Raw genomic sequence first — 23201 nt, 5'->3', positions numbered from 1 at the left:
AGCAGACATAGATTCTCTTAGTTTCCATTCGATGTTGGACAAAACACAGCTCAACACTATCATTTTAATACCCTCTTATGTACAGAGTTATTCTTCCATGTTAGCTTTGATCTGTATCTGGACTACATATAAACTTAATATTATAAAAACATACATTGTACAGTTTGTAATTTCTCAAATTCATCATCACATCCTTACAGCAGTAAAATTATCCCCAAAGGAAATTCAACAGTTCTGCAAGTCCTGTTTCAGTATCTGTCTTCCTAACATGGGGTCTCTCAGGGAAATTTAGATTTACATAAACACTATATTAAAACACTCTATTTAGTTACTTTGTTCTCTGTCTAAAAAGACGGATATCACTTTGTTTCAGGTTGAGTTCAGACCTGTTCAGCACAAATACAGATCAGATTTTTTGTCTGTAGAACTGTGATTTCTCCAAATCCATAAGGCCATTATCTCCACCCTGTGACACAGGGAGTCTCCTCTGTGATGACAGCCTAAAACATTTTTCCTATTAGCTTCATACTGCACCACATGACAACATTAGGTTTTTTCATTTCAGTAAAACATACTTGGTATAAACATATAATGACTGAACAATACTTCTCTGTACAAATCTGTTTTCCCATGGAAGTGAACGCAACACAGACTGGTAGTCATGGATGGTTTGCAGTAATGTGACTTACACTGATTTGTAGTAATCATTGCAGTAATTACAAATACAAAAATATGATACTAAAAACATGTCAACAGTTAATGGGCTTGGGTTGAGCTGAAAACTGGAAGACTCTCTAACATAGGCCCACCTGTATTTACTTGTTAAATCCAGGCACAAGCAACTGTTCCCATGGAAAAGCCTGGATTAAACCTATCAGCTTGGAAACATGTACATGTATCAGCTTGGAAACATGTACATTAATACTTCACAGTCTTTTTGTATTGTGGGTGCTGCAGGTTCAGGTCTTCCTATGGAACTTGTGCAAATTCACCTTGGGGGTAAACCTTGAGTTTCTCCTTGGAGAAAACAGCAACAGCAGGCAGATTTAGATCTTCCAAAGAAAAGAAATCTACAGTTTTTTAAAGTTCCAAATAAACAGGACAGTGTTTAAATGGCAGCATGCTGCAGTCGTTAAGGCCTAGTGATCCGGTGGTGGGACATCCCTGTAACATATTTACTGTAACAAGCTTCAGGTTCATCACCCGAAACTTCCAGGACCACAGAGGATGAAAAAATAAGAGATTTTTAAAAGGTGTTGGGAGACTTGCAGATTCTTCCAGCACAGAGCAGGTTTTATTTATCTAGTTAGATTTGCATGTTTGTCATGTAAGGAGTACAGATGTTTTCAAAAGCCCGTCCAGGGTTCTACATTGTTCCACTCTGGTTCTACTTGAGTGGAACAATGTGGAACACAGTTGTTAGGAAGTGTCATCATGTAGTCAGCAGGTTGAAAGTTCAACCCCTGCGAACCTGTGTTGGGGAGGAGGTTGTATTTAGATCCAAAGTTCTAGAGGGTCTTGCAAGGTTTTTGGCAGCTCTTGTGGTGTTTGAATTGCCTCCAGGACTTCATGAGATGGTTCTTGAAGATTCCAGAGGAGCTCCAGGATTTCCAGGACTTCTCCGTCTACTTTTGGGAAAAGATAGTCTGAAACTCTTTGAGAATGAGCTCCACTATCTGGCTCTGGAAAACCATGTGGATAGTCATGTCAGCTGACTCAGTCTCAGGGCGAAGCAACGTGGGTCCAAACACGATGGCCACGCTCTGAACTGACATTCTGTTTGAGTCCTTGTGCTCAATTACCCTGGAGAGAGAGAGACACTGGTGTTGACATGGTTTTAAGAGCAAAAAACAACTCTTCATTATGAATGCCACCAAACATACAGAGATGAGAATTCAGTCAGTGAAACGATGAAACATCCAAAATATATCGTGAGTATGTAAGTTAGGTCAATGAATACAAGTGTAGGCTGCTGGATTTCTGTGGTCTGGTTCAGGTTGTGAGAGGAACTGACTTGCGCAAGTGTTTAAACAGCAGCTCCATGGTGTCGTGGTTTGGCAGAGGCAGAGAGCGAACCAGATCCTTCATGTAGGAAACCCTCAGGCTGTAGTCTGGGACTTCTGCATGGGAATAAAAGACATCATCTGTTGTCTGACAGGTGTGGACATACAGTCGTGTGTGATTTCAGAATGAGCTTAAATGTAGTTCAGAAGTATAAAACTAAAGGTCGCTAGCTATTACAACGTGTGAAGATTCCTTGATATGACTGGTAAATACTGAAACAGACTTTGAGGGAGAGAGTTCTCATGATTTAAACATATAAAAAATAGATTTATGGATGAAGAATGAAAAGAGTTTGATGTACTGACGAATGGCAGCAATGAACTTGTCGAAGCAGCTGAAAGGGAACAATGGTTCTGGAAGTTCACGCAGGAAAAGCTTCAGAGCTCCAGTGATCACATGAATCTCTTCCCACTGTCCGTCTTCCAGGTCCAACTGCTCCTCTGCAAGGATGGCAAAACATCAGACATGAAGAAGAGCAAGTTTCTGTCTGTAGAAACCAGCCGTCCGACCTGAAACAGTCTATGCATGAATGTAGGTGCTCAGAACTGTTAGGACTACTGAGAAACTACTGGACCAGCAGTGTTGGCTGGTGTGTGGTGGAGTAAAGAGGACATTATAATGCAGAGGACTCTGAGCCAGTGTTTAGAAAGCAGCATTATTTGTGAGCATAAAGAGTGTTGTGGTAATTTAAGGTCAAACAGAAGCCTGAATCAAGACTGACAGTTCATTACCACGATCAACTTTGTATCGTAGCTTCTGGATCACGGCCAGATTTCCGCTCACTCTGTAGATCCCATCAACATCCAGACCTGAACACACACACAGGCACATTTAAACACACATCACATCTTTACAGTGTGTATTCGTATGAGATGTGTGTTTGTGTATGTTATTCATATTCGTGTGCTCACCTCTTCTCTCCACTGACTTGATGCACTTCTCCACAAATTTGGGAATGGTGGAGTTTTCTCTGTGACAGAGTGTGTCCAGGTGACAGCCGAAAATGTTATCTAGACAAGATGTTTCCAAAGACAATTTCCATGAAGACACGCAAAGTCTCTCTTTTATTTTCACCCAGTGTTTCCATTTGACATGCAATAAAAGGTGTGCAATAGCAAACAACTGTTCATGTAATGCTTGTCCATATTTGCACAGAGCTTCAGTCTTAATCTGTTTTCTTTACGTACATTTGAACAACTCACTGTGAATCATGATCATGAATAAACTCATTCTGCAGAAGTGTTAATGACAACAGATGATCCAACCTTCAGTGATTTCAAAATGTTTCATTTTGAACATCATCTGATTCGATCTTACCTCTGATGTATCCTTTGTCTTTTACGTTCTGCAGAGTCGGTCTTCGCTGGAGGAACCGTCTCAGTTTGGTCCGTACTTGTCTCTGCTCAGATTCGGCTGTGCTTGATGAATTTGTGGTTGCTAAAACAGGAAATTAGAATGCAGTGAGTGTGGCTCAGTGCCACAGTGCAGTGTTCACTGTCACAGACCTATAGAGTATCTGCTGGTCAGGGAGGAAGGCAACAAAGGACAAAATGTCGGTGAAGATTCTCAGTCATCCAGGTGAAGTTCTCTGGAAGTTGGGTCCTGGTAACTAGACCTCCTTCTTGTAAGGTGGAAACATTTCACTACTCATCAAGTCGCTTATTCAGTCTGAAGGTAGTTGGTTAGAGACACTATTTTATCCTCCAGGTTTGGTTTCACTCCACCTCTCCTGAATAGACTCGTTAGGTGGAACAAAGGATGTGAAGGATGTACTAGCCACACCTCTAACAACCCCTCTTATCCCTTAAATGGGTTGTTAAGTATTCAACCTGGTGCAGGTGTGAACTGGTCCTGATCTTTCTGGGGATGGATCAAATGGCAGCATGATAAATAGAAGACAGGTTGTGTCTAAAGCCTCCACCTCTGTTGAGTGAGGGGGTGTTGATTTTCACATTCCCTCAATGCAAAACTGGTTAAATCTGTGTCTCTAACTGAAGTGAAACATTTCAACCTAACAAGTAGGGAGTCCATTTACATTTTAGTCATTTAGCAGACGCTTTTATCCAAAGCGACTTACAAGTCATTACAAGTTACAATGGTAGGCAGGGCAGCGTGAGGAGGTCTTGCCTAAGGACCTCTACTGGAGGTAGACCACAGCTGGGATTTGAACACCAGTCTCCCACATGGGAGGCGGTGATGTTACCACTACATCAACCAGCCGCAGTCCAGTTGCCCTGACCCAGCTTCCAGATAACAAAGGTCGACTGTTACAGTGATTTAAGTTTTAGACTTACATGTCCTCTTCTTGTCTTTGCCCTCCTTTTCTAAAGCGTCTTCTTCCTCATCCTCCGTCAGATGATCGTGTTCCTGAAAGAGTTCGACCAATAGAAACGAATGATCTTAGCCACAGTGCAGCCTTCAGTCCAGTCGTTGTATTTAACTGTATTCTACTTTTTCTGGCTTTTCTGTGGGCTACAGCATCTTATTTAATCCCACTAGAGCTTCTCTGACAGAGGACTAGTTAGTTGGAGTTAGTGCGTGTTTGTGGCTGTTACCAGCTGCTTGATGGCATCCAGGATCACTCTGTGCCAGTCACTGATTACGCTCTCTGTGTCGTACTGCATCAGGTACTCGCAGCCCTGACGAGTCTTCAGCTGCACACAAAACACCATGGATGAGTTTTACAGTAACCACGGTAAGACTGTCAGAGAGAGGCAGTTTGACTACAGAGAAGCCCTGTAACCAGTTCTGGGGTAGGGTCAAACTGGGACACAGAGTGAGGACAGAAATCCAAACATACAGAGCACATTGTTCATCATTACATGTGGAACCTCTAGAACAAACTGAAATCATGGCATGACCCACCTCAAGAACGTTCTTCTTGGAGGACTTGTCTTTGGAGGCCCAGCTGACTGCTGCTCCTTTCAGTTCCACAGTGTACTCTGGAACAATCTGTGATGACTTCATCTGAGGATGATGGAGACATCACGATCATCGTCATCCTCACTGTCACTAACTATAATTCATCAAAGCGACGGATGACTTTTAGTGCATTACATTTATTTGTTTTTCCATTGACCAATCAGGTAACACAAACTATTATTATTATTGTTATTATTATTATTACACCGCCTCGTTGTGCTGTGTCAAGGTACCGAACCGGGTCTGTGCAGACCCTCCTTTAAGCCACCATGAGAGGCAAGTTCAAGAGCTGAGGCGGCATCAGGGGTTAGAGGACAAGAGGTGGGAAACTTTGGTGACGTTTTATTTTGAGACCAGATTCTGTGTTTGTTTCACTGGAGGAGAAACCGTTTTAATGGGGTGATTTGAACTGGAGCAGAGTGTTGTGTTCAATACATTAAGAAGTAGAATCGTTTCTCCTCCAGCTTCTTATCACCCACACGTTGCTGCAGGAAACTGAATCAGTGACCATAACAGTTTATGATCAAGTTGTACTCAAGACAAGTACGAGCAAAACCAGCAAAAACCCATAACTTTTCATTTACGACGAATGTTTTGAAGTCCAAGTATATCCAACGTACGTCACATTAAACATCACACGGCTAAAGCCGGGGAGCAGGTTAGCTGTAATAAACACACACCGGCTTTTAAAAATGCAGCGTAAATAGACAAAGGTGCCTTAAAGAGGGGGTGTTATTGCACATTATGACCTGTGCTCTTTCAGTAGTGACTATGAGCCTGTTCTTACAGCATTTCCAGTTGGATTAGATTTGGGATCTTTGTGGAAGGTGAGGATCCCACCGTGGAGAACGGTCCAGGACTGACCCCAGTTCTTCCTGTCCAACAACAACAGCAACACAGACATTAATTAGAGATACTACGTGGTGCTGAACAAAGTGTGCAATTAAATATATAAAGAGATGAGGACAACTGAAGAAGACTGTGTCTACTTCTGCTTTAAACCAAATCAGGAAATCAATGTGTTATCAATGTGAAGATGTTTCAGAAAACTGAGGCTAAATTAGAGTTTTCCGCTCTGACCTGATCTTTTTACCGTGATCAGCTACTTTGGTCTTATTGATGATTCCTGCTTTCTCCAGCAGATGGCCCTGTAGACACACAGGTAAACAGACACACAGGTAAACAGAGACACAGGTAAACAGAGACACAGGTAAGACTCCAGCTTTCTTAAAACCTGCAGCTTAGAGTTGAAATGTGACTGGTGTGTAAACATAGGATTGTGTGTATGTGTGTGTGTGTGTGTGTGTGTGTGTGTGTGTGTGTGTGTGTGTGTGTGTGTGTGTGTGCAGCTCTGTGACAGTCCAGCAGCTTCAGCCTGCAGCTCAAACACATAATGTACTTGAAAACATTAGATGTTAATGAAATGTACCAAATCACTTCAACCATGGAGCCCTCTTATCTTCCAAAACCCCGATATCATTAACACGTTAACTGTTGTTTTACACGAGCAGACCCTCTTAGGACATTGTCTCAAGAACAACTTGTTTAATGTCCTCTAAAATACCTGGAATGTCTTTAGGTGTCACTCAAAACTCCTTTAGGGGTCCTGGAGACTTGAACCCCCTCAAAAACCATAAGAAGCTCCTTTTAAAACAATAGAACCTCATCAAGGAACCTATTTCCTTTACCTCTTTGAGAACAAAAAGGAGATTCTCAGTGAACCAGAAGATGCTCCCCCTTGGACTTCTCTTTATCCCTGAGGCCCCTTAGCATTTAATAAATTCAATACTGAATACAAATCCTCCACATCAGGATCCTTTGTATCATCCTGTAAGATCTGGAAATCCCCATAAAGGCCTCAGGACCAGCTCAAGGACCACAATACGCAACATCTTCAAGCACCTGTAAAAAGCACTTCCGGTCTGTTGGGGGCGTCCCAACTTACTTCATGGCATTAGACCATTAAAACGTTGGAGAAATAGTTCACAGCACAAGTGCACAATGTTCATCAAAATATAATTTTCTGATGTGTTAGTAACAGACACATTAAAGAAAGCAGCAGTTAGTTCCTCACCATCCTGGGAACAGTAGGATCAGTGAGTTAGTGCAAACACACCAGGAAACCTTCTGGGCAAAAACAGAACCTTTGCCTACTGTCAGAGCCCCTCCAGACTGGACGTTCAGTGACCATCTACAGATATTGTTAGTGACATCTGCTCAAGAAGCTGTGCTGGAAACAGCAGGAGGTGCTGTCTGTGTGAGCTGCCCAAAAAGTTCCCCTGAGAACCCAATGGTTCTAAGAAATGCAGAAAGTTGTTAGTTTGATTTCCCATCAGTAGAACAAATCTTCAGAAACACGTTTCCAGGGCAGCTGACACCATCGCCACAGAAACAGAGACAACACAACGAACGACTTCATCAGGGCCCAAGACCTACGTGTAGCTGGTGGGAGCCTGTGCTTCGATTGGACAGGTTCCTCTTCAGTTTGTGCCTATCAAGGAGCTTGATGAGGGAGAACAGGATGAAGTCATGAGGTGAATGAAGTGATGAAAGAATGAAAGATGAAGATGACAATGAAGCAGGTGTGTCTGTCAGTGTTACAGGTGAGAGCGTGAGAAAGTGTGCACCTGCGGGCCGTCGGGGGAGTGTCTTCTGTTGGTCACCTCTGTGAGGTCAGAGACGTTTCTCCTGTGGCCAGGAGCAAATGTCTGTAACACAAAAAGAGAGTTCTAAAGTCAGAAGTCCAGCAGTGTGATGTTCTCTACTGTATATTATCTTTCAGTGAAGTGGAACACAAAGCCAAGTGAATCAGAGGAGGTGACACCACGGCATGTGGCCTCTCTTCTTCACACCTCCTCCGAATGCCAAAGGTCCTTCACAAAAACATAAAACAAAATTGCAGCTAAACTGTTTCTGTTTCTGTAAAGTTCTCGTCCAGGCGTTCGTCAGGGTCTGACTCACATCTTCAGCCACGTTGTGCCTCCAGTTCATGACCTGCAGTGGGGTTTCCTCCTGAGAAACTCCATTTCCCAGCAATCTTTGGGGCAAATGTGGGACCTGGAGCAAGAAATGAAAAAAGACGTTTATTTGCAAGTCACATGATACAAATTTAATCGAGAGAAAGCAGGCAGGTCTTTTTTTGTCCAGCAGAGCTCTGGACATCAACTGACGACCGGTAGCTCCAGCCTGCTCCTCCGTCACTGGTCATTAAGGTCACAGAGATTGTAAAGCAAAAAAAATCGACACATGGGGACGAGCATCATCCGCTGGATACTAAAAATACTATACTATAATTAAATGTAGAAGATAAATATTAACACAACTAGTACCCAGACTGTGACTGCGGATGAAGCTGCTGCTGAGTTTACAAGAAGTTATTTCACCTGAGAAACTAAACTAAAAAGATTGTTTCTGTCCAGCAGATCTTGTTTTAGTACTTTAGTAAGGTTCATCTGCCTCTTCAGTTTCTTTCAGGGTTTTTTTTATCTATATGGTCAGAGGAGAAGATTATTTAATGCTACAGGTCGTGTACATGAGATGATGCCGACCGTACATGATATCCATTGTCCACTCCTTCATTTGCAGTTATAAACTTTTTTATAATAGCTGAATCAGTCAACTGTCATTACTCCTGCAAACATAATGCCATTTTCATTTTACTGATGACTTCTTCATCTCCCAGAGCTCCACTGGAGAACGTTTGGATAAATATGAATATTACTTAATATTCAAACGAACCTCGAGCAGTGGAGTTTAGAGTCTGACTCACTAATCACAACCTTTTACTGAAGCCAGTGTGAAGAGCTCAGGGTTGGTGAAGACAGCAGGAGAGAGGGTGACAAAATAAAAGCATGAATAATCATCTTTATCTTGGTCTGAGACACCACAGTCTTAGTTTAGTTCTGGTCCAGGTCTACAAGGACCTACACCTGCGTCTCAGCTGTTCTCTACCTCCTGCAGCCTCCTGTTTCCATCTTTCAGGTCCAGCTGAGCTCTGGGAATCAGACCGACATTCTGCTGCTGAGGATGCTGGAATATAGAGAAAAGACAGCTTTCACCTCCACACGACGACAAATCAATATCAGCTCTGTACTGGATCCGTGTGAGTGTGTTGTACCGTGAAAACCACATCGTTGCCATCTGGTTCTTCTACAGGATAATCCTCCTCCGGCAGCGGCGGCTTCAGGAAAATCAACAGACATTAAAGAAGTTTGAAACTTGTTATTTTGATTACAATTCCTCCCTGATTTACCAACAGAGTTATAGTAGAAGCTCAGTAGAATCTATGCTACACTAAGCTCAGGGACTGGAATTAGAAACTGTCCCCAGGTTCAGTATGTACTGCTTCTGTACACCTTCTGCTCCCAGACAGAGGAACCCTGAGGAGGATGTTAGTTCACATAGGACGGCGTTTCACGCATGAAACGTTTTATACAAGTTTTATACGTGGAACAAGTTCTGATTTAATTACTGCTGCACATTGGAAGCAGTTCATGATTCTAGGACGTAGAAATGTGCAGGTTCCACAGTTATAAACACCAGCACTGGTACCTGTGAGGAGGTGGAGGACAGCTGTCTCTCCTCTATCCTCCTGAACTGGTCCACATCTCCAGCGGGCAGGGATGGGGGGCTGTGGGGGTCAGACCAGGTGCTCTGTTTGGTCCCAGGATGGTAATAGAACACCTTCCCGCTGTCCTGGTCAGTGTGCACCTGAACAAGCACAGACTCACATTTTAGATTCTGGTCGAGTAGAATCCAGCGCTCGTATTTATCCCGTTCATATCAAGGAATCAGCCACTGACTTCAAAACCCCATAAATGTTTGTGGTGAAACCTGACATCTGAAAAGTCTTTTCTTATTTTGTAAGAAGGTTTTTCCTCAGATTCAGTCGGAGTCGTTCGGCTTTACGGTAACTTTAAAATGACTGAGAATAAAACTTCTGCACGAAGCTTTACGGTAACTTTAAAATGCCTGAGAATAAAACTTCTGCATGAAGCTTTACGGTAACCTGATGTTTGCTCATTTGTCAAACACATTTCAACATAAATTTATTAAAATTCAGTTTTCAGTGTCTGTATGAGCAGGTTAGTGAAGCAGCCCTGCTGCTCAGTAACACGAGCTTTAACTGTTCATTCACTCACTGGAGGAAAAATGAGTCAGATTACATCAGATTAAACTTTAATTTCCTCTGTGAGCTGCCGTAACACGAGGAGAACAAGTGAATTTAAAGTGACTGAATAAAGGTTTAACAATAGAGTTTCATTAGTGCTTTAAAAACCCAAAACAAAAAGATCGATGGGATTCATTTAGTATATTTCTACTTTATGTGTTAAACTGTTGCTTTGTAGAAGAGCTTGGTGGTTTTATGGGGGGGGGGGGGGGGGTTCATGAACCATGATGAGCTACTGCCGTGTCTTCATTTGGGAAAATAGTTAAAGTGGGCAATAAATTGTAAATATTCCTTTCACTGTTTTAGAGGCCACATCAACTTCTTTCAGTCCTTTATTTTTCTCATTGTTTCTCTCTTAACTTCTCCAATCTCTTTATATTTTATCTGCCACTTCACTTTACTTGAGTAAGGTTCATCTGCCTCTTCAGTTTCTTTCAGTGTTTCAGCCTTTACAGTTCACATTTCACTTTAATCCTTGAACACCACTTCATTTTCTTTCACCATTTTGTCTGTCCAGTGATACAGCTGGGCTGTCTCCACTGGCCACAACTACTTTATTTAGTTAATCCTACATTTATTTACGTAGTATTTTAAGTTCCAACCTTCAATTTGAGGGCTTTCAGTTTTAACATTTCATGTCCCACTTCATTTATAATCCTTCTTTCTGTTAATTAAATCCTTTGACTAGTCATTTTTCATTTTCTCCCACTTCAGTTTTCCTTTTAGTGTTGCTGCCCCTTCAATATTTTAGTCTCATTTATATTCTCTCAATCTTAAATATCATCTGCAAGCTTCAGTTTCTTTCAGATTCCCTGCCTCCACTTCATCCCACTTCTCTTTATTTTACTTCTACTGTCTACTTCAGCTTCTTTCACAGATGTAACTCAAAGTTTCTTCTCATGTTTTGTTTTAACTGTAATTCCTTCAGTTCCTTTTCCTACATCACTGTCTTTCACTGCTTTTTTCTCAAATACCACTTCAGTGCTTAAACTTACTTTGATGCAAAGTCCGCGGATAGTGGATAGTGTAGTGGTAACATCCCAGCTGTGTCCTACCTACAGTTGGGGTCCTTAGGCAGGACCTCCTTACACCTACGCTGTCTTCGCCTTGTTTCACTTGTAAGTCGCTTTGGAAAAAAGCGTCTGCCGAGTGACCCAACATAAAATGTCAGGGATCAGAGGTCATCTTACCTGCCACCCATCCTGTGGGCTAAGGGGTGAAGTGGGGCTCATCATGCCCGAGGAGGAGACTGTGGAGGAGGGTGTGTGCAGTGGCGGTGTTGGTGCTGGTTCTGAAGGTGGAGGAGGTGGGGAGATGGGGCTGGAGATGGAGATCTGAGGAACCGAGCTTTTCTTCAGACTGGAAACGTTAGCGTAGATCGCCGTGTTGGGCCCAGGTGAGCTGTGGTTCTACAGAGACAGGTAGAGAGAAGGGAGAATTTAAAGGGACAGTACGTCAATTTAACACCACAAGATGAGTCTGAAATTCAGTTTGTTGTTTGTTTAATTTGATCAGGAACAAAAGAGAAGGTGAAAGAACTAAAACCTCAGTCACACATGAGGATATTTAAAACAGTGCCTCACAAAACTGTTAAAGTACATAAACTTCTCTCTCTCTCCTTTCAGAGTCCAGCTTCAACACCTCGTGCTATAAGGTGAGCTCAGAGAAAATATCCTGAGCAGGAAACAGTCGAAGAAGCTCTTTAGGATACTGTCAAGTCAACTGATTCTGTTGCTGGGTCAGACAGCTTAATTCAGACATGAGGAGAGGAGATTTAACAAAAGATGCGAGGAGAAGGTGATATTGAACCCAGTAGTGGTAACTGAAGTAATACTGAAGAACAATAAATCACTGATGGATTTGAAACCTGGTGACCATCATGAAATTCACTGTCACCTCCTTTTCTATTTATTTATTCATCCACTGATCAGACATTGACACCACCTGGTAGTTTGAACACGGTTCTGGACAGAGGTCAGCATGGGAATCATCAGTTTTCAGAATCATCAGTTTAATCATCAGAGAGTAAATTCGTTGAACTTAAACCCAACAGAGGACGGGTTCTCAGATTCTCACTGTGGTGGTTCACTGATCAGCTGCTGGCGCTAAAGTCAGACCAGTGTTAGAAAAGGTTTTTTTCAAATAACACGAACCATAGTTGGTTCCACATCAACCTGAGCTGAAGAGCCTTTAAAAACCAAACTGCAGATATTTCATCAACACACTGAAAGCTGCCTTCTGTACCTGGAACTCTAGTTCAGATTACAGATTACAGATTACAGAATACAGCCAAGACTTGTTTGTTTGTGTTTCAAATGAGAAGGTTTAATAAAAGTTCATGGATTAAAACGAAGCTGCTGACTTTTAGTGGAGGATGTGTGCACTTACCCATAATGCATCTCTCTACTGGTCTCTGCTAATAAAGTCGGTCTAGAATCGAACTCCGTCAGACAAAAAGGTCGAAAGTCTGACTATCTCTGAAAGTGCGTCGTGTTGTAGCCCCGCCGCTCGCAGGCAGTCCGGATTCGCCTGGGAGGGGAGTCTTTGAACCTGATCCTAGTCTGACACTGCAGCTCTGTTACACTCTACAACCTCATCAAGGACCTTCCTGGATCTAATTTACATTTACTTATAGTCATTTGGCAACTTACAAGTGTAGGCAGGGTAAGCGTGAGGAGGTCTTGCCTAAGGACCCCTACTGGATGTAGACCACAGCTGGCAGTAGGGTTGTGTTCTTACCACTACACTAACCAGCTGCTGGTTAGTGAACTTCCTTAAGGTTTCTTTGAACCTGTACCTCTAGATTTTACATCTTTGTAGATCCACTACAACTTGTCAAGACAGTCACAGGGTCGTGGACCCATCTAACCCGTTTTCCATTAGAACCTTCTGTGGGATCTGTAGCTACACCTCAAGAACCACAGTATCCAGAAACTCCTCACTGATTCATCATCACTCCTAGATTCATCAAAGTCTTCTATAACTTTCAAAAGCTTCACAGTCAAGGTCCAGTTCCAGTGTCAGATCCTTTTCAGTCTCAGCACTCACCACTTCTGCCTAAAACCTTTTCACAGAATCACCAAACTTTACACAGTATTAAAAACCAAACTGCTCACGTGACCATAAGACTGAGTCTAATCACCACAAGTCAGCTGCCTGAAAATATGAAGCTATAATCATACACGGTGTCCAGTCCAGTCCAGTCTCCTGAAAAGAGTCACGTTTAAACACTGAGACACATTTGACCTCCTACCTGTGAACAGACAAATTAGGACAGACGCCAATAAAGAAAATTCCTGCTTCACTTCTTGTTCCACCCTCAACCACAAATAGTTAAAGCACAAACTGACACATTCTGATTGGGACTTAAAAACCAGTTATACCAACATGAACTCCACCGAGCTGCCTCGTGTGCAAATGATCATAAAAACATAGCTATTCAATTATCTTATGACCTTCTTCATTTACATCATCCTTCTTATGGTTTATGCATTGATTATGTAACTGGTCGTGATTAGATCAACTTCCAACCTGAAATAGTTTAACCCAGGACAGAGTTCAATACTGTACAAACAATATTTCAAATTTATTCAGAAATGAATTTTGTCTGTTATCAAACCTACTTTAAAATGTTCAGTAGAGAGCTCAGTTTGTCTCACCACTTGTTTTTTACAGTGCAGAGCTGACATGTGAGACAGGATCCAGGCTCAGTTACTAACCAGTCAGACCAGTTCACACACACTCTGCTGCTGTGGGGGGGGGGTTCCTGCATTTCTTGTCTTTTCCTGCAGGTGTCGCTGCCGCGTTGCCCTCTGTTTCAGTTTCCTGCCTGACCCTCAACACATCCTGCCTGTTGTGACATCACTACATCCTGCTGACCTCATCACATCCTGCTGTGACATCATCACACAGATCCTGAACATCCCCACCAACCCCCCACCCCACTGCAAAGGTCTGCTGCTGAGGCGGGAAAATAAATGTTATCATCAAAATGTGGGAGGGGGGAATATGAAATTAAAAATAATCATTGAAGTCAGGATCAGTTTACTGCTTTCCTGGAGGTCAGAGGTTCTTTCTGCTCTGATGAAAATAAAAAGAGGAAACAGCTTTTTCTTTTTCTTCTCTAAGCTTCCTCTGTCGACCCTACAGGAAATGACACGCTCAGAGTGCTTTTATTTTGAAAAAAAAAAGACCTGGACTGAATCACAGCCCAGAAACTCTGCTTTAATCATTTAAAATGATGAATCTCCATATTATTGACACTCAGCCGACATTAAACCATCAGGAAACAGGAAACTGAGAGAAGTTCCACACTTCAGGTTTCCAACCTTCAGACCTTGACCAGATGATAAAGTTCTCTCTCATTCATTCGTTCATTCATGGATCATTAGTAGGACAGTTACAAGCCCCCCTTCCTGTTTATGGAGGTCGTGTGTTTCTTTACATTGTTAGGGCAGAGCAGGAATCGTACGGTCTAAGAGTTTTTATATTTAACTATTAGATTCCTAATGAATCATAAAAAACCTAACTCCTTTCCACTACAAAAGTATTTCAGTTCACTTTGGTAGACTCCTTCTCTCCTGCATCAGGCAGCAAATACAGCCTAACTATGGACACTCCAAGTATCTGTGAAACACATTTAGTTTGATCACTTAGATCAGAATCACTTGAAGCTGCATCTCTGAAACAGTTGAGAAATGTAAATCTTACAGATGATGAAACACTTCCCTCCCTACTTGTCTTGTCCAGTGTGGTGGTGACGCTAGCGCATGATCTGTGGTTTGGATGTGTTCTAGTCTGAACATGGTCTTTGAATTGCAACTGAAGACCTTTAACATGCTGATTTAGAATGGTCTGTACCTGTGCAGGTGCAGGTGCAGGTGCAGGTTCAGAAAGTGCTCCTGGCCTCGCTCCAGTCAGAGCCTCCACATCCAGGTTCAAGTCCTGAATAGACTCATAGATGTGGTTTGAATCTTCGTCCTTTGGGAAACTCTCCTCCTCCTCCCCGCTCTCCTCCATGCTGACCTCTTCCTCAAGCAACTCCTCCTCCTTCTCGGAGTCAACTGTGGAACTGTGGTTATCGTGGCAACTTGTGGATGGTGAGGACCTACTGTGAGGATTTTTGTGGGGGTGGATCACTGGGGTCAAATTGACATCTGGGGCCAAAGTGGCTGCAGGGACCACTGATACTCCAGGGGCCGCAGGGACCACTGATACTCCAGGGGCTGCAGGGACCACTGATACTCCAGGGGCTGCAGGGACCACTGGTAATACTGGGCCCACAGGAACCGCAGGGATCACTGGTAACACCACTGGGATGGGCTGGGTGTGGGGCCGGGGTACAGAGAGGGGGTCAGATGGACTGAAATTCGGGACACGAAGCTTCCCAGGGTCCTTGTTGCTGTCTAAGACTCCCGTGAGGTGGGACTGCTTTTTGCTCACACTATCAACCATGTTTGTAGTTCTGCTGGTTATTATGTTACCAGTCTCTGTAGAATCAGCATGAGAGTTGCCAGGATGCCGTGGAGCAGGCACAACCAGATGTGACAGGTCGTGAAAGTCCAACGGGACACCGAATGTCGACATGCGGTTCTCAGTTTTGCGGTACCCATCTGGTCTAAGCCGTATTGTCACCTCGTCCCCTGGTTTAGTTCTACTCCCACTGGTCTCCTCCAGAGTCTTGGGAACGGGCACAGGGACTGGGACTGGGACTGGTGTAGCCACTGGAACTGGTACAGGTTCAGCACTGGGTGGATCAGCAAAATCCAGAGGTAAAGGTAAGTCCGTTGGCAGCTCCTTCACGTATTTAGCTGGAATGTAGAAGGGCTTCGAGTTGTGGTCGCTCCGGACCTGCCACCAGTGGTCATTGGTCTTAGCCAGCAGGACATAACGCTCGTTGGGTTTGATGGAGACCAGTGTCCCGTCCCGGTCTTTGTACTCATACTGAAACTCCACCAGGACCAGGCCCAGACCTGAAAGAAGAGATAATACAGAACTGCTAACACTACTACAGTAATGTTTAAAAACTGAAGTTTTCACCCCTCCTTTTGTTACTACTACCACTAGTATTACTACTACATACTTGGAGCTTTAACTGTCACTTTAACTTTAACTTTACTACTCGTTCCTTTGACTATGTAACTGGAATAATAGTTTTCTGAATGTAATCTGTTCGTAGAAACTACAACATGCTGGAGCGCTTCACCTCCCACATGTGCAGGTACAACCTTGGTTTCATTTTCATTTTGGAGCTGTGAAGAAACAGACTTGTTAGTAATTTAGTTGGTTCAAGTCTGTAGGTTTCCTGGCATGCACTGCCAATACAGGAAGTGAAGTTGCAGTGGAAAATACTACAGAATAATCAGTACATGTACATCAACACTGTTCTATGTGTAGCATTAAATCTGCTGTAAGACAAAGTTACTTCAGTCAGCAGCTACATGACATTAACCGGTTTGGTGCCCACAGTGATCAGCACATTTAGAAGTAGTATTTCTTGTGTAAATGTCATATTCAGGCTCAGTATTCTGTGTTCTGTATCAGTATCAGTATTAATATGATCAGACTTCAGTTTATAGTGTAGAAGCACTAAGAGCTTTTATTTTACATGGGATAAATGAAACCTTGATGCTGTTGCACTAAAACAAACAGAACGTCTGGCCACATGTTCTTCTGTTGTTGCAGCGTCTCAGAATGAGCCTCTTCTGTCATAGCTCTGCTACATTAGCTGCTACCAGCTGCTACACTGCTACTGCTCACATGCTTACCACTACTTGAATTTCTGCTTGACGACTACTGATGCATCACTACTGCCATGTCCAACAGTGGAACAGTGGTGAAAGAACTCACCTCTGCCGAGCAGTGAGGAGGTCGTGGCCATGGTGCCAACCCTGGGCTCCTTAGGCTCCACCCCTACAGGTAGATGCTAAAGGTGAAGTGGTCACAGGTCACACCTGGTCATCAGCACACTTAAAGAGAGTAAACCCAGATCAGATAGACCAGAACCTCCTTCTGTGACACACAGTGGATTAAAGCTCTAATGTACAAAATGTCAAATCAAGATGGAAATAAATAAAGTTGTAAATAAGGAAAAGCTGCAGAAGCAGAGGACAGTTTTATAATGTTCTTATTTTTATTTGATATTGACCTTTATTTAACAGATTATACTGATGTTAGCAACATTCTTTAAAGGGACACACATTAAAACAGTGGATACATGTGTAAAAGCTCAAATGATTTAGACTCTAACAGTCATTCAGACTATTTGTAGAATAAAAACAGACTCCACGTAAGCAGCTGCTGAGACAGATGCACAGAGGAACCAGAGTAATGTGTTTCTGAGGTTCTTCATGTCAGAACAAGTCAAAGCAGAAACAATCAGGCCTGAACCCTGAGCTCAGGAAGCCAACACAGACTCTTCAACTTGTTTTAATTCTACTGTCAGCGACCCGGGTGGAGGAGCCGGGTGGTATAATGTCAGTTTTCAGTCATGATGAACTCACCACTCTGCTGAGAACACAGCCTCTGGTTAAAACTGTGCTCACACTGATCTCAGTGTCAAATTAACAGGGTGGGTTGTAGAAGGTGTGACCAAAATCTGGCTGCAGGTTTTAAACCTGCACGCCACATCTTCTTCTTCTTCTGTTGTTTATTAGCTGTTATCTTGTAGGTGTCGCCACCTTTTGGACTAGAGAGTGGATCAGTCTCGTTACTGTAATATTTGATTAGGAACTGTAATGTTGTTGTAAATTCTCCTGCTAAGTCTGATGCTCAACTATTCAGGATGTAGGATGGATGTACAGCATCAACACTGTGTGTATGTGAACAGGTGACGAAGAGGAGAGACAGCTCTACACCTGCAGCTGCATTCCTGCCAAATATCAGATTCAGTCAGATTCAGATTCTCACAGATGATGACTGAAAACATCCCTGAACTCCTCAGTTTGTGCTCCAGCTCCAGGCGTCAGAACTGTTGTCTGATGGAGGGTAGGTGTTGCAGTAGTGCGAGAGATGAAGCTGCAAAGCTTTGGACCATCCTTCTGTTTCAGTGAGACTTTGCAATTTACCTGCCTGCTCTCTGTTATTTTAATTCATACAGCACTTTAGCCAACTTCAGTTCTTTTTAAACGTCTATTAATAAACAGGATATCACAGATTTAATGTTGTTTCCTGTCGCCTGCAGTGCTCACACCTACCACTACCAGTAGTAAACGTGTTGCAGCTCTCATCCTTTATTCCATCTCCTCCTCCATGATGTTTCTATTGCTTCCTCTTATGTCTGTGACTGTTTATTCGCGGCACGTCTTCCTGTGCACTTCCTGCACTTTCACACTCACTAACTCCAGAGTTGTGGTGCAATTTATAAGTGATGGTGCTTTGACAACTTTGTGAGTCGTTCTTCTTGGACTCACTGCTTGGATAATTTCTTGCTCATTACTGTTTCCATAAAGATTACTTATTCCAGAGGTCAAGTCACTTTCAGTTTGAAGTTGTTGTTGCCTCTCACAGAGTCAAACATTTACACTAATGTTGACTACTACACATGGACACGGTCATCCATCGATCATCTGGGAGTGATTCAGAGGTCACTCATTTCTTCAGTGCAGTGATGTCGGCCGTCCACATTCTCCTACAGACCCCATGTCTGTTTACTGCTGTGCTCATGGAAACACTTTAACCTTCCATTAACACCTTTAGGCTAACATACATTGATTACACTAACTGAGGTCTCAGGGGACTGTTCACACTTCACCCTACGCAGAGAGTAATTGAGAAACACGTTTCCATAAACAGCTAGTTCATCCTGTGATCCTCTACAGGATGAACTGTACAGATACGGGCTTGATGGAGCTTCAGTGTTGAAATATTAAGACACATCTCTCATGTTCTCTCTCATTGTCCTGCCAAGCTGGTGCCCTCCCTGTCTGTAGTCTTTGTCCTGCACAAAGTGCTGATGAGAAACCTGATATATAGAAATTAGTTCTCCACGGAAGTCTACTTGACATCAGGTTTTCAGTGAACAATCAGACCAGACTGTGAGAAGTATTTTCCCTGTTGTATGTCAGGACACTGAACATGTTCAGGACTTAAACTGTTAATGTTGATGGCAAAACATCTGAAGACTTATTCAATGGGAAAATAATGAGCAGGAAACTGATATTAAGAATTCCACATGAATCCATTATTAGCAAAGCTGAGACTGAGAAACAGTTTTTGTCCAGAAGCCTATGAGCAAGGCAGTTACCACACTCACATACAAACAGAGAACAATAGCAGGAGCTGGTCTCAGGTCTGTTCAGTTTATACAGGGAAGTGTCACGTCTTCCTGTCGGCTCTAAACCCCGCCCCAAAGGCAGCGTAGACCCCACCCCCACTGTGACATCACATGGCAGTGTGTGTGTTTCCTGTCTTTGTACATGAACAATAGTGTGTCTGCTGTCGATCTGTCCAGAGTGTGTCCACAGTCTTCACTGCTTCTCACACTGATCTCAAACCCCATTAGAACCCTATTACACATGGTGTACCCCACGTGCCCAACTCTTCTGGCTCATTAGAAACTTGTAACTTTGGCCTATTGTTGCAAACACCGTGGCTCGTGGTGCCAGAAGCCTTTTCCAAGAAACTCTAGACTTAACCTTGAGTCTGAGCAGCCTAAACCTGACATGGAAACTCTGACTCTGAGTCCAGTGTGTGACTGACAGTAAATACAATTCACCATGACAACGAGTAAATATAGAAATATAGAAATAGAATCATGAGCTGGAAATATCAACATGTGACATTAATGCAGAAAAGAGTCCGTTCATGTTTTATTCAGTGTGACCCAGACAGTGAAATCTAGCTGATAAAACACAGGTTCAGACTCATTCCTCTGGAATATTCGGTGACCTGTGTTTAACTTCTATCTACACGCACCATGTTTGGACAATAACTGTTGATACCTTTTAAAATCATTCAAAGTGTATCCACCAGTCCAAAAGGTAGTCCATCAGTCTTGGGCTGGATCTTTGTCATTGGAGTTGCTTTTCCCTTCTCCATCAATTATCAACTGTTTAAGCAACATTTGAGACTAAAGATCGATAAAATGAATGTGAGACAGAGACAGCGAGCTCAGTGTACTAACGCCAGTCCTTTAGTACTTTATTTATTCAGAGTAGTTTCACTGAGAACATTACCCCCCAGTACAAACTGCTGCTGTAGGCTACATTAACCTGTGAGAGATTATGGACGTTCGTAAATATTTGTTTATGCATTTACCTGACAGCTGCAGGTGTGTTCACTCAGTCGATCTACTCACAGATGAACCTGGTCTGAGTGGGAACCTGAGCCCGGTGAGCTTCAGGTGTGTGAGAATCTGAAATGTTGGAATGCAGCGTGCTCCCCCACCTCCCCCGTCCCTCCGCCTCTGCCACACCCACAACATCAGGCTGGTATGTTACACACACAGGCTCGTCTCACTGTAGCTGTGAGGACATTCATTGATCTTAACCATAACCCTGAGGGTTAGAGTAGTAACACGGTGCAGTCCCATCTGGAATAGTTCTTTCCCTCAGTTGACCCAAACCTGATTTAACCTCACGCCTTAAACCACGCATGAACCCTGACACAGCTCCTTGAAGTGTGAGGACCAGACAACGTGTCCTCACAAACACAGAAAGACGTGAAGTTCCAGAAGCGTGCACACACCCTGATCTGTTCAACCACAGGACCGAAGTGTATGAAAAAATAAACTGAACTGTCAATCAATAAACCGAGGCTGAGGGTTTGTGGCAGGACACGCCCCACTGACCAATCAGAAGCCAGGAAGAATGGAAAGGAGAATTTCACCAGAACACCGTCAGATGTTGGTTGAGAGGATCTGACGTTCAAAACATGTGGAGACAAAAACGGCTCACGTGACATCACAAAGCCAACAGCTAATCATGGTTTGCTAGAGCAGAGCTGAAGTGAACTCAACCTTTACCCTGTGTGTGAGCACGGGGTGTGGTCAGAGTCAGGACTCCACACAAACAACAGACAGAAATAACTCGTTTAAATCATAAAACTGTCAGCTGATTCTGCCTCCAGAGGGCTGGGAAAACCAGACGGACTCAGGAATGTATGCGTCTGAGCATGCTGTGTGATTATCTGACTCTGTACATGTTCATCGGAATGGTTGTGTGTGACTGGGATCATGATACATATCTGCTTTTGCGTGTTAACTACAGTACAGAAATCCTGCTCCCTGATTGGCTGTTTGTGGTCAACAGTTTTACCCCCATTCAATAAACTCCAGGTAACTAATGCAACGAATGCTTCATACTCATAGTCTGTGATACTCAACAGTCAACCTGTTCAAGTACCTCTGATGGCCTGAAGGACCTTATCAAAGGTCTCTTTATTAAACCTCTTCAATTTGTTTAAGGACCTCAAAGCCTTCTTAAAGCACTCTGAAACCATGTCAAGGACCACTATGACTTTGTCAATGATCTTCCAGCCTCCTCTTATACCTCCATATCTTGACAGACTACCCACTACTACTACTTCTAACAATATCGAAGTCCAAAGACTTCAGGATCCTGTTCAAGGCCCTATTCTAAGACACCAAAGAAACTCTACACTGTTAACAATGAGCTTTGACATCTACCCTCAAACTGTAGAAGAACTTCCACAACCGCTAGAACCTCCTCAAGGGTCTACATAATCTCCTCAATGAATTCTACACCCTAATCAAGAACCTCTACCACCTTTTGAAGGACTTACAACCTACAGAAGGTTTAAATACTTGTTCTATTTGTTGTTGAAAGTTCTCTGAAACCATCACTCCAGCAAAACCCTGAAAGAGTCAAAAACAGTCAAGGAACTGACCCAAATGTGCACTACAACCTCCACAAGGACCGCCACCGTAACCCAACATTTTATGATCAAACATTTGTCATCTGAACTCTAACCCTAACCATCCAAATAAGTGCAGTTTTAACATGTAGTCATTTAGCCTGAAGGACCCATAACCTGCATGAGAACTTCAAGAATGTCCACAGGTACCTCTACTTCCACAGCTTCCTAAAAACCTCTATAAATAACATAATTTCGAAACATAACTAACCAATGACAGTAGTGAGACTCCTGAATCCAGATATGGCCACTGTACAGACAACAGATACTGTAATACTGAGTATCAGAATACTATTCTACAGCAGTACACAGTATATAGTAGAGTGCTTTTCTAACAGTAACATACGTGATACTATGTCAGGTACGTCTACCTGTTACACACACACACACATATATATATATATATATATATATATATATATATATATATATATTCACATATATTAAAAACTTCAGATGCGTAGAACTGATGATGATGATGCAAATTAATTCATAGATTATACAAATAAACTGTATGTGGATGAGCACTGTCAATTACGGCTGGTTAGTGTAGTGGTAACATCACTGCCTCCCATGTGGGAGACTGGGTTTCAAATCCCAGCTGTGGCCTATCTCCAGTAGGGGTCCTTTGGCAAGACGCTCCTCACTGCCTACCATTGTAACTTGTACTGACTTGTAAGTCGCTTTGGATAAAAGCGTCTGCTAAATGACTAAAATGTAAATGTAAATATTGGAAGGTAAAACTCTTTCCAGACCATTTCAGAGCTCCTGTGTGTCTGAGATGAACACACTGACACACAAAACAACTGATCTGAACCCAAAAGTTTGAAATCCGAGTCTCTCTAATGTGGGAACGAGACCAGGTTCCCGTAATGTAGGTTTTACAACAACTCTTCAGTGTTTTACAGTGAAACAGGTTTTAGTCCAAAGTCCAAACCAGAGAAACACGAAGCAAACACACAAGAAAACCTAAAAGAACAAGGCTGAAGAATGGACCAGACTGATACCATAATTCCCACAGACAGACAGATAGACAGACAGACAGATAGATAGATAGATAGACAGAGAAGTTTTACCTGCAGTGAAAGTCAGATCCAACCATCCTGCTCTTTGTGTTTTTTCTCTTCTGTCCCTGAAGGGGCGAGTCCAAGTCACAGGAACAGGTTCCTCT

At 42.9% G+C, this 23201-nt stretch overlaps 1 protein-coding gene across 2 annotated transcripts; it reads right to left on the bottom strand.

The window, feature by feature from the left end:
- Positions 1 to 50: 50 nt before the first annotated feature.
- On the bottom strand, positions 51 to 23194 carry arhgap27l (Rho GTPase activating protein 27, like). Of its 2 annotated transcripts, XM_026350231.1 has the most exons (21): positions 23107 to 23194; positions 17006 to 17124; positions 15017 to 16128; positions 11347 to 11565; positions 9538 to 9696; positions 9104 to 9166; positions 8938 to 9015; positions 7948 to 8043; positions 7614 to 7694; positions 7423 to 7488; positions 6067 to 6134; positions 5774 to 5861; positions 4930 to 5031; positions 4620 to 4718; positions 4359 to 4431; positions 3382 to 3501; positions 2976 to 3074; positions 2796 to 2873; positions 2370 to 2504; positions 2015 to 2120; positions 51 to 1803 (listed from the first exon to the last, which is right to left on the bottom strand). In XM_026350231.1, exons 2-21 carry the CDS (start codon positions 17034 to 17036, stop codon positions 1626 to 1628), a joined length of 3051 nt encoding a protein of 1016 aa, XP_026206016.1. In that variant the 5' UTR covers positions 17037 to 17124; positions 23107 to 23194; the 3' UTR covers positions 51 to 1625. The 2 variants fall into 2 exon arrangements, with proteins under 2 accessions (XP_026206016.1, XP_026206024.1); XM_026350239.1 differs by lacking the exon at positions 7423 to 7488.
- Positions 23195 to 23201: the final 7 nt, after the last annotated feature.

The sequence above is a fragment of the Anabas testudineus genome, chromosome 8 (assembly GCF_900324465.2).
Source record: "Anabas testudineus chromosome 8, fAnaTes1.2, whole genome shotgun sequence".
Classification (NCBI taxonomy): domain Eukaryota; kingdom Metazoa; phylum Chordata; class Actinopteri; order Anabantiformes; family Anabantidae; genus Anabas; species Anabas testudineus.
This window is presented reverse-complemented; position numbering and strand designations above follow the sequence as displayed.